Below are 11858 nucleotides of genomic sequence, written 5' to 3'. Positions count from 1 at the left end.
TAGGATCACACCAACCACTGATGGTGGACAGGGAGCTGACACAGCTAGAATCACACCAACCACTGATGGTGGACAGGGAGTTGACACAGCTAGAATCACACCAACCACTGATGGTGGACAGGGAGCTGACACAGATAGGATCACACCAACCACTGATGGTGGACAGGGAGCTGACACAGCTGCGGATCACACCAACCACTGATGGTGGACAGGGAGCTGACACAGCTGCGGATCACACCAACCACTGATGGTGGACAGGGAGCTGACACAGATAGGATCACACCAACCACTGATGGTGGACAGGGAGCTGACACAGATAGGATCACACCAACCACTGATGGTGGACGCTGACACGGCTACAATCACACCAACCACTGATGGTGGACAGGGAGCTGACACAGATAGGATCACACCAACCACTGATGGTGGACAGGGAGCTGACACAGATAGGATCACACCAACCACTGATGGTGGACAGGGAGCTGACACAGATAGGATCACACCAACCACTGATGGTGGACAGGGAGCTGACACAGCTACAATCACACCAACCACTGATGGTGGACAGGGAGCTGACACAGATAGGATCACACCAACCACTGATGGTGGACAGGGAGCTGACACGGCTAGGATCACACCAACCACTGATGGTGGACAGGGAGCTGACACAGCTACAATCACACCAACCAATGATGATGGACAGGGAGCTGACACAGCTAGGATCACACCAACCACTGATGGTGGACAGGGAGCTGACACAGCTACAATCACACCAACCAATGATGGTGGACGCTGACATGGCTAGGATCACACCAACCACTGATGGTGGACAGGGAGCTGACACAGCTACAATCACACCAACCACTGATGGTGGACAGGGAGCTGCCACAGCTACAATCACACCAACCACTGATGGTGGACAGGGAGCTGACACAGCTACAATCACACCAACCACTGATGGTGGACAGGGAGCTGACACAGCTACAATCACACCAACCACTGATGGTGGACAGGGAGCTGACACAGATAGGATCACACCAACCACTGATGGTGGACAGGGAGTTGACACAGCTACAATCACACCAACCACTGATGGTGGACAGGGAGCTGACACAGCTACAATCACACCAACCAATGATGGTGGACGCTGACATGGCTAGGATCACACCAACCAATGATGGTGGACGCTGACATGGCTAGGATCACACCAACCAATGATGGTGGACAGGGAGCTGACACAGCTGAGGATCACCTTGCCTGGAAATGGAGGAACAGCTCTGAGCACAACTTCAGACTAGGGTCATGAACAATGAATGCACTCCCGAAATCCAGATTGGTGGGGCCTCTTCTGCTATGGAGGCCCCGCCCCTGGAACACAGAGGATCATGCCACCTAGAAAACCTCAAGAGTGGAGGGTGGGACTCTCCTACCACAGCCAAGCAGCCCTAGATATTCTCACAGAACAGAGGACAGAGCCCAGCCCAGACCCCCACATTCTTATCAGGATCCTCCATTAGCTGCTATGGGGGACAGGGAGCGGTGCCTTTTGGGGACCTTCGCTGAAGATGCAATAGAATGGAAAGACAGCCCCCTCTGGGAAGGGCAGGGACTTGGGTGTGCTGGAGCCTGTGGTGGTGCAAGGAGGCTGCTAACCCAGCGCCATCAGCTCTGTTCTGCAGTCAGACTTCCATCTACATACATGCACATATATGGGCCAATGGTCACACAGAGGCAGCATAGGGATCACACTAACCAAGGCCAGGACAAGAAGCAGAAGGCACCCTAACCCCAAGTCTCTGGGTCTCTGTGCCATCACTGTCAGGCTCTCCATGGGAACACAAGTGCTCTGCTCACGGTGGGCGGGGCCAAGAGACACATGCAGAGCTGCACTGGCTAACCTGGGTGGGGCCCCGGCCACCCCTCAGTGCAGGCCTCAGGAAAGGGGGCCACCCTTGCACAGCCTAGATGACAGCACTCTTCTCCCCCTGGAAGGAGGTACGAGAGGCTGGCCTGGCCAGCAGCAGCTCCTTCTCATGAACCAGGCTATCCAGCAGATCTTCCTGGCGGTAGTTATGGTAAACCTTCAGGAACGCCAGGGTGGTGATCGCCAGCCAAGCCAACCACGAGGCCCACAGACCAAACTGCATGGAAGACAGAGCAGCGTCAGTGGGGGCGGGGGCTCGTTGTGCTCTATACCCACCTCCCGGCTCTAGCTCTGCAGGCAAGGGAGGCCACACAAAGGCCAGAGGCGGGTCAACACCTGACAGCCCATGTAAATACACCCATATTTGGCTTATTCTCTACAGTGACGGCTATGTCCAATACCTACAAGGACCCTGGTTTGCACTGAGGCTGGGGTACTCTGTCATTCTCACCTGCACTGATGGGGATGAGGAGGAGCAGGACCTGGGTAACGCTTTCTTCCCACCCCGACCCACTGGCTCTGCGGAGTGCCTATAGATCAGAGAGCCCCTCTAATCAGGGGAATAAATTGACCTTTATCTGCTGTTTCCAAACAGCGGAAAGAGAAACAATTAAATCAGCTCCAGGTCTGCACCGCATCAAAGTGATTCTCATTTGAGCGTGTTTGTCCTCAGACTGTGCATGCCTCTGTCTAATTGGTCCAAATCAGTTCTAAAACATCGTCAGCTAAAGTTATGGGAAGGTCTCGTGGACTGTTTCAGCTCATCTCAGCAAGGAACTTTAAGGACTTCTAAGGGCTTTTGGCAGAGACAAAAATCATCTCAGTCCAGCCTTTGACACACTGGAGCTTCCAGGAGCCAGACTGGGGCATGGAAGAAAGCCGCAGAGAGTGACAGCCTCATGCATGTGGGAAGGGACAGGTGTCCATGTTCAGCCTCATCTAGGTGCCCCAAGACTGCACCACCTGTCTGGGGCACAAATGCAGACATCAAGGGACATGAAAATCCTAAAGCTTTCCCCAGGGCCCTCAACTCCTGATGAGTCCCTGTAGTTTAGAAGTCACATGAAAGGCAGGGTGAGATGGAGCCAGCATCTTCCTAGGGTTGGCCCCTCGTTTCACCCTCAGACACAGCACCAGGTGGCTCAGGGCCCTTCCAGCATTCTCTGAATACTCGGAACCACACCAGAATCCAAACCTTATCCTGCTGGCAACCCCAGAGTCTATGCCCCATTCTTGCACCTCCTCCCCAACCCCTGTGCCCCCCTCTTCCCTCCCACCCACTCAGCACTTTCCATCCCCTGGCACCTGACCTTGCTCTGTACGTCTGCCCATGCCTCCTCTTGCTCACCCCACACACAAGCCCAGCTCAGAGACCCGGCTCTCCTAGCCCCTTAGAGAGGGGTTCTCCTGCTACTCCCACAACCTGTACCTCCCCTGATGGCCCCACCAGATCCGAGTCTGTTTCCCTAGAATCAGGAATCTGTCTGTTGTGGTCCCTGCTCCCATCCCCAACATAACCACTTCTCTTCCAGCCCACCTACCTGGGCGATAACAAACTGGTCGTAGAAGGCAGAGTTGTCCACGTTCAGCTCCAAGTCCACGTCCTGGAACTTCTTACAGCTAAAATAGAATGATGCCAAGTGGTTAGTGACGTGAGTCTCTGAGCCAAAAGGCAGCAAGCAACTAGTTGGGGAGCAGAGAACACTCCCCACGAAAAGTGAGGGGAGTTTTGTTGTCTAAGAGAAGGGAACCCCAACTGTGAAAATGCTTCCATGCAATCAGACATTTCCTTAATTAGTGATTGATGGGCCTAGCCCAGGGTGGGTGATGCCATCCCTGGGCTGTTGCTCCTGGGTTCTATAAGAAAGCAGGCTGAGCAAGCCATGAGGATCAAGCCAGTAAGCAGCATCCTCCATGGCCTCTGCATCAGCTCCTGCCTCCAGGTCCCTGCCCTGTTTGAGTTCCTGACTTGCCTTTCTTTGATGATGGACTGTCATGTGGAAACATAAGTCGAAGAAACCCTGTCCACCCCAGGTTGCTTTGGCCATGGTGTTTTATCACAGCAATAATAGTAACCCTAAGACAGAGGGAGCCGTCCCCAAAGAGGACTAGAGACAGATGCCTCTAGGAACTCCACTGCGAGTCAGCTTTGACCCCTCATTGAGTGGGAGTTGCAAATCTTTCCAGCTGGCCCTGAACACAAGGTCCAGCCTCAGCCATCTTATCTGTCTGGTACTCAGGGGTCACAGGCTGCTCAGCCTAGTCCCTCAGTTTCCCATTCTGAGATGGAAGTGATGTCCCCAAATTGTCCAGCGGCACCTTGAGGGCAGCCTCTACTCACTAACCACAGACTGCCACTGCCGCACAGTGGTGACAGGAGCTGAAACCAGCAAGTGAGGCAGGCCATGCCAGCTACGAAGCCCTGCATGATGCCTCTTGACCCACAAGGACCTTCCATGTGTGATGCTGTGGGCAACTAGGCTAGAGAAAGAGGTGCTTGATGTTGGTGGGCAGGTCGTCGGGGGCACAGGTGGGCAAAGCCTCAGACTCGGAATGGGATTCAGGAAAAAAAGCATCTTGGGATCCAGGTAAGGGGTGAGTCTTCTAGGGAAGTGGCAGATAAAGCAGGGCCCAGGCATACCTGTGGGGCACAGTGCCCTTCTCCGTGATGGTGTCACACCACATGGTGAAGCCCACACTGACAATGGTGCTGGCAATGAAGACCAGGAAGACCACAAAGGCACTGAACAGGAGGTTCAGGAAGGCATAGAAGAAGGTGCTGCAATGGAGTCAAGAGAGGGCGCTAAGGGAGCCATCCAGGGTGCCACCCTGAGTTGCTCCCCTTGACACAGGGAGGGGCCACATTCCCACGTTTCCTGGTGAGCACCTGGGGTCCTGATGGGACTGATTGGGATCCAAGGGCCTGCTTCCCTCTCCTCCACCGCCATCCCAGCAAATGTCCGGTGCTGAGCATCCTGTCTTGTTCTCTCATGGACCCAGAGTTGGGGCCTTGCCACCACTGCTGTATTGGGCAACCAGGGCCAAACCAAGAACCCCAGATACTGGGTCCCAAAGCCTGGGTGTCAGCACAGACACTGAAAACACAAGATCCCCTTCTAAGGCCACCCACTCACATAGTCACTCACAGCTATGGCTCTGAGTCCCCTCAAATACACAGGCTGAAACCCAAAGCCCAAGGTGTGAGCACCAGGCCAGCTCTAATCCTTGAGCAGAGACAGTATAAGATGAGAAGACCCTCCTCCCTTCCCCTCTGCTGCCTGAGGGCCAGGGGCACCCTGACTCCAAGTCACATGTTTATGTGGGAGGTATCACCCCACCATACCCTCCAGGGTCCATAGCACTGAGCAGGGCAGTCAATAAAGGACCCTTACCCACCTCCAGCCTGTGGTGGGCTTGATACTAGGTTCAGGCTAATTGTGCTCAGATTCTACACAAAGTGACAAAAATGGCTTCACAATGGGAGACTAACAGATGAGACCTTAAGAAGTGGCTGGCTGACAGCCACATGCATTGATGATGGGCCCGTGCACCGATGTGTGCATTCCACAAGCCCTCTTGACCATATGCCAGCCGTGGACATGGAGGGCCAAGGCATAGGGACAGTGTAACCCTGACTACCCAAAATAAATAAGCTAAGAGTAACTCAGGTCACGTCGCCAGCTCACCACCAGTGACACCCAGCTGTCAGCAGGTGGAACCACCTGATGTCCCCAGAGATCACATGGGACTTCCTGTGAAGGACACGCAGTCTTGATGACCACTGGGCTGGCTGACAGCAGTAACGTCCCAGACATCAAGGACAGGCAAGGAACGATACCCTGACACTGCTCCACTCCCCAGGGCTCTGAAGACCAATGTCAGTGGGCAAGGGCCTGTGTGGTGCCCCACTGCTGTGAGCAGCTACGTGCCTTGCCCACTCACCCTGGGCTCATTTGCTATGCCTGTCCATGGACCCTCTGGGCACACACGGCAGTACTTGGCCCTGCCCACCTGACATCTACACTGATGTTCCTGTCAGCTGCCCACATGGTCCCCCAAAGGCTGACCCTGGGATCAGGGCAGGACCTGGTGTCCGCTGCTCTTGTGTGGTCAGAGCAGGGACTTGGTGCCTTTCTCTCCCAGTGGATCAGAACGAAGACTCGATACACTTTGTCCAGGTGGAAATGGGAAAAGGGAAAGGGGGACTTTAGCTTCCAGGGGCTGCCTCAAGCTAGTGTGTCCCTGCAAAAGGCCTCATCTTTTCCATAGGTTCCTTAGATCCCATGACCAGAAGTGGCGACCAAGATACTGTTGTCCTGTGATGACTGTGGGGGGGGGGGGCTTTTGTTGTTCTTGTTATTTTTGTTTGTTTTTTCATTTTTTGTCAACTTTACCCAAGTTAGGGTCATTTGGGAAGAGGGACTCTCAGCCAAGAAAATAGTTCCACCAAATCGGCCTATGGGACATTTTCTGGATTAAGGATGGATATGGGAATCCCAGTGTACTCTGAACAGTGCCACCTCTGAGCAGGTGGTGCTGGGTTGTACAAGAAGCAGGTGGAGCAAGCCATGGGTAGCAAGCCAGTAAGTAGTATTCTTCCTCGGCCTTTCCTTCAGTTCCCACCTCTGTGTTCCCGCCTCCATGTTTTCCCACCTTTCCTGCCTCCAGGTTCCTGCCTCCCTTCATAATGAATGAACTAAAAGTTGTAAATTGAAATAAACCCTTTCCTCTGAGCCTTGCTTTCTCCCAAGTTCAGTACTCGGAGCCCCTCCCACAGATCACTGTGGGTGAAGGACTGCGAGCAAGCAGCCGTGCACTCTACAGTGCTCATAGATCACCCGCTGTCCAGGACAGACCTGGACCAGGCTGGCCTGAGGACCCACTGCTCTTCCAGACCCTCCGTGAGCTCACCTGCAACCTGGACCCAGGCACAAAGTTAATATTATTGCCAGAAACTTAGGGTGTACAGAGTGGGGAACTAAACACCGAGACTGAAGCTGGGGTACTTCCATGCCTGCCCACAAAGAGAAAGGGACACCTCAGCGCATAGAACTCTCCTCTCTGGTAGCCTGAGAAGAGAGGCTATCAGTGCTCACTCAGCGGCCACTCTGGCTGTGCTGCCCCCACCAAGGCAAATGAGGCAATCAAGAGCAGCCAGAGTCAAGACTCCACAGGCAGAAGCAAGGACACAAGTCTGTCCACGTACAGAAATCCATCTCATGGGACAGCTGAGACTGAGGACTTTGGACAGGGAACGTCTCTGCCCCTGTTGGAGAGCCTTCTGCAGTCTTCCCAAGGTCCCTGTTCACCATTAGTGTCGTCAGGGCCTGATAGTCCTAACTTCCCTGATGGTGCATCCAAATTGTTGCCTCCCACTGGCCTTTCTGAGGGCTGAGCTGGCAAGGTAAGACTGAATACAGTCCAGCATCACATTCTGTCTATCTCAGAGGGAGGAGGGCAGAGTTCCGAGATGTCTAGACAATGCAGGGCATGCACACTTGGCAGCACCTGGCTAGCCCATGTCCCTGAAGGAAGACTAGTGTAGCAGATCTGAGAACAGGTGTTGAGCCCAGCTGCCAGGCCACCGACCTGGGTCACCACCAGCCAGAAGTCTCTAGCTCTTCTAGGTTTTGTTTTGTTGTTTTGTTTTGTTTTGTTTGGGGGGGGTTGTTTTTTGTTTTTGATGTAACATGCTAAACCTTCTAGATCTTTGAAAAACTTGATGTGCCCAAAGTCACACCTGGATCCTCTCTCCTGGATTTAGGATGCCACCCTTTTCTGTCCCTGAACACACACACCAAAGACAGGATCACACAGGGCAGTGGGTAGAGAGGCACAGCACACACAGGGTTAACCCATCTTTCTCTCACTGCATCTCAGTGTGCCCAGCCTTGGATGTGCTGTCTCCATGACGACAGTTATCCTGGGAAGCCCTGGGAGCAATCTGAAGGCTGAGCGACAGGTGTGAGCAGGCAGATGGGTTATGCTAAGCCATTGCTCCCTAGTCCGTCACTCACAGAATGCTACCAACCCCAGCTCAAAGGGCTGCTCCCGAGAAAAGCCTTAGGCACATAGCTCACCTTGGCTCTCCCATCTCCCTGACAGCACATCCCTGAGACTACAGGTGGTGGGGACTAGTCACTGAAATGGTACCCCACCCTCTGCAATGCTGCTCTGGACCCTGCCTCTTTACACCCCAAGTCTGTGCAGCCAGAGCCTGCTTAGCATGGCAGACATACCCTATACAAGGAAAGGCTGGTTCCCTTGCCATCGTATATGGCTCAAGGCTCGGCATCAACTGAGAGAGTCCCTGAAGAAGCTACAGCCTGACACTCCACCTCGGTACCGACTGTGAGGTGCCTGGGTGGCCTCTGGGACTAGCACCTATCCTCAGAATCAGAGAGGGCTTGGAGCATAACCAGACAAGCCCTCCAAATCCAGAAACTGGTCTCCATCCTCCACATCTGGATATCCAGTGGCCCTAGAAGACATTGTCTGCTATGTGAGCTCACTGTGAATGCCTTCCTGCCTCCTTGAGCCTCCCGAGTTCCCTTCAATGACACAGTCTGACTGGCAATTGTGCTGGAATCCCATGTTCTCTCTCTCCATGGGGCACCTTACCCATTCCCAGCCTCTGCAGACCCAACCTTCCCAGGGGAACTGAAGGGCTGACTCAACTCCTGGCCAGGCCACGAGTCTACAATCATAACAGGGCCAGCAGTGTGGCCATGAAATAATTGCAAGCCTCGTGGTCCAGACATTTTTCTGTCCCTCTCCATTGTATGGTGACTCCTGTACTCCAGGCTCTGGGTCCAGCCGGATGACAGACTAAGAAGCTGTGCGTGCACTGCCTCCTCCCCCTATGTCTGATGAGTGTCCATGGCCTGGGCTCACTCACCAGGGCTTTGCCCCTAGTCCCACAAACTGGGCTCTGTTGAGCACTGACAGCACAGTTGGCTGACTGCCACTGGGATTTTACAGGGGACAGGGGGAAGGACAGAAACCAGACAGCCACACGGCCCTTGCCAATAATGCCCGGTAGCCAAGCAGGACTATATGTCAGATGTCCCTGGAGATGACAAAGCTAGAATAGCCATGCTGGTCTGTGGAAGCCCGAATAGAAGGCATGCTTGGGTAAAAACAGGTGGGCATCAAGAGCTGAAGCAGAGGAAAAGAAAGCCTAATGGTTCCACAAGAAGGCGAACGAGCTGCCCAGACATAGCCTCGGGGGTGGGTCAAGGCCATGCTATTGCTCTGCAAAGTGTTCTGGTGTGCCAAGTCGCCTACAGTCTCCTAAATCCCTGCAGAGGCCTCAGTGGGTGTGCAACTGAAGGGCAGCCTGTATGTCAGTCAGCCCGAAGCATGGCTCGTGAGGGAAAGCACACCGAAGGAGCCCCGAGAGCTGGGAACTCCACACCTCACCTTCGTGTCTTTAAGACGGGCTTGCGATCGCCACTGCGCTGGGCAGATCTCACCTACAGTGACCAAAGGAGGGCTCCGGGGTCTGCAGCTTAATCAGTGCAGTACAGTCTACCCTGTGCGACCAAGATGCCACCTGCACGCTCGGGGGCTCTTCACTTCCTCATCGCAGTCCCTGGTGTCCCACACAGACCACACATCTGGGTCTTCTCAGACCCATTGACTAGACCATGTGTACAATGAGGCTGCCTCTCCTGCAGGAAAACCCAGAAGGACGGAGGATGTGTCTGGGCCATCAGAGCATGGCCCTGTCTTCCCAGCAGTCACTGCCATGGCTCCTGTCCCCGCGTTCCACCACCTGCCGCATCTGCACACAATGACTCCCAGGGGTGGTGACAAGAGCTCCCAAGTTCATCTGGACAGTGGAAAACTGGGGACCAAGGAGGGGTCTTGAAGAGGAACAGGGCTCTGTCCTCCAGCTGAGCAGCCTCACAGACAGGAATTTGGTTCACTTAGCAGCTCCTAGGACTGTCCCTGGCTTCCACAGACTCCCATGGAAAACCTTAGCATAGTGAGTTGAACTGTATCACCTCAAAGCCACATCCAAATCCTAACCTTGGTACCTGTGAACATGGTTGCCTCAGGAGAAGCAGGGGACAGAAACAGCGAAAGACTATTCAAGGACAGAGGCAGAGACTGGAATGATCCAGCTCCAAGCCAAGGAACACATAGGGAGCTGGGGTCACCAGGAGTAGAAGTGTAGAAAGACTTCCACGCGGCAACTCTCAGGACACTTTGATTCTAGACTTCCAGTACCTCACCCGTGATCCGAGAAAGAGCCCCCTTCACCCAAGCCCCTGCATCCTTAGAACCCTGTGTTCATCACCCCTCCCTACGACCACACACATGTGGGGTGGTACCCAGGTTGCGGAGGGCTGGATCTGGGGATCCCCTCTCCAAGCAGAGCATTGCCTCTCCAGGAACCAAGAAACCTCAGACAGGAGAGGATGGGCTCTTGGTTGCCACTCACCGAGGACACCGGGTGAAATATGTTCCACTGGCTCCAGCAAAGGGACAAAACAGGAAAGGGTGAAGAAAACCTGGAGGTACTGGGACCACAAAGCAGGACCCTACTCACTCATATCTCCTACACACACACACACACACACACACACACACACACACACACACACAGAGCATGCCCTTCAGCCAAGGCCAGAGTGCCAGAGTTAAGGACCTCCCCCAGACACCCTCTGTTATATTTTCCCAAGATGGGGTGGAGGGAATATCTTTCCAAAGTGTGGTCCCTTCCCCCATCCACAGGAGAGGGGTGTAGGCCCAAGACCATTGCAGGTGGTCCCAGGTTCCCAGGGAATGTGGCCTAGCTGAGTCAGAGAGCCCAGGCCTGTGGCCATGACAGTGCAACATCTGTACCCCCAAGGAGTCGGGGCCAGGAAGCTGAAGTCATGCTCGCTCCAGGAACAGAAGGAGATCACATGGGTTGGACAGCCGGCCTCATGGCCCCTGGGCCTGTGTGTAGACAAAGGGCAGTCTGCTTAAAAGTCGTGAGGCTGAGTGTTAATACTTGCAGGCCACTGCAGCAGGAGAGGTGGAGGAACTCATGCCCCCCCCCCCCCGGATAGGAGGGCCTGGTAGGGAGCCAGAAGACTCGTGAGTGCTGTATCTGTCTGTTCTGGGCTGCTGAGAGGCCTCCACTTACCCCTCATGTCCCTTGCAGAGGAAGAAGAGCGTGCGCCATGCGTGCGCAGCGGCCAGCAGCAGCGACAGGAGGCTGGCAAGCAGGCAGAAGCGGCAGGCGGCTGGCGGGCCCCACTCCTGCACGGTGAAGCGCTCCCGCCCCTGCATCGTCAGGTTGGCGCTCAGCCACATACCCTCGGTAAAGAGTAGGCAACGGCCCCGAAAGTCATGGCCATTCTCCGACAGTGGCACCACCACCACGAAGCTGAACAGGAAGGCCAAAAAGTAGCAGACGCACTGCGCGAAGAGAAAATTGTTGAGCGTCATGGCGGTGCCACGGCCGGAGAGGCCGCGAGCCGGGAAGGCGACCGCGCCCGGAGCCGGGGGCTGCGAGTCACCGGCACGGCACAGGCCTGGCCCGAACCGCGTGGGAGGATGCGCAGTGACGGCGCTTGCGGGTCTCTAGCGTTGCACGCAGACGCGTGCGCACCGGCCGAGCGTGGGGCGCGCCTGCGGTCAGAACCGGGGACAGCTCCCATTGTGAAGCGGGTAGATGTGAAGCTCCCATTGTGAAGCGGGCTGTGGGTCAGGAGACGCTGGGCAAGGCAGGAGTTTCTTGATGGAGATGTGCCTTGGGAACCTGGCTGGAGCACAAGCATCTCTCAGTCAGCTTGGGAGAGAGAGGCAAGCTGTCAGTGAGGGGACCAACAGTTAGTAGCTAAGGAGGAGAAGGATGGAGACAAAATTGCAGTCCAGACTGTGATCACTCCTTTCAAGGCCTTTGTGAAGTGAATGAAGGAGGGAGGCAAAGAGTGAA

At 54.8% G+C, this 11858-nt stretch overlaps 1 protein-coding gene across 2 annotated transcripts; it reads right to left on the bottom strand.

Annotated features, from left to right (window-relative positions):
• Nucleotides 1–668: 668 nt before the first annotated feature.
• On the bottom strand, nucleotides 669–11480 carry Tmem179 (transmembrane protein 179). 2 transcript variants are annotated; one of them, XR_012907673.1, is made up of 5 exons: nucleotides 11064–11480; nucleotides 4566–4703; nucleotides 3466–3544; nucleotides 1153–2141; nucleotides 669–837 (listed from the first exon to the last, which is right to left on the bottom strand). XR_012907673.1 is itself a non-coding variant. In XM_075947645.1 (4 exons), exons 1-4 carry the CDS (start codon nucleotides 11366–11368, stop codon nucleotides 1962–1964), a joined length of 702 nt encoding a protein of 233 aa, XP_075803760.1. In that variant the 5' UTR covers nucleotides 11369–11480; the 3' UTR covers nucleotides 1146–1961. The 2 variants fall into 2 exon arrangements, 1 of the variants encoding a protein (XP_075803760.1); XM_075947645.1 differs by lacking the exon at nucleotides 669–837 and having other exon boundaries at nucleotides 1146–2141.
• Nucleotides 11481–11858: the final 378 nt, after the last annotated feature.

The sequence above is a fragment of the Microtus pennsylvanicus genome, chromosome 14, assembly GCF_037038515.1.
Source record: "Microtus pennsylvanicus isolate mMicPen1 chromosome 14, mMicPen1.hap1, whole genome shotgun sequence".
Taxonomy (NCBI): Eukaryota; Metazoa; Chordata; class Mammalia; order Rodentia; family Cricetidae; genus Microtus; species Microtus pennsylvanicus.
This window is presented reverse-complemented; position numbering and strand designations above follow the sequence as displayed.

Excerpts from the sequence above, each read along its gene's own strand:
- Tmem179 (XM_075947645.1), bottom strand. The coding sequence starts at position 11,368 with ATGACGCTCAACAATTTTCTCTTCGCGCAGTGCGTCTGCTACTTTTTG. Across the intron at positions 3,545-4,565 it reads AAGGGCACTGTGCCCCACAG|CTGTAAGAAGTTCCAGGACG; the intron begins GTATGCCTGGGC and ends ATTCTATTTTAG. Across the intron at positions 2,142-3,465 it reads ACCAGTTTGTTATCGCCCAG|TTTGGTCTGTGGGCCTCGTG; the intron begins GTAGGTGGGCTG and ends TCTTCCATGCAG.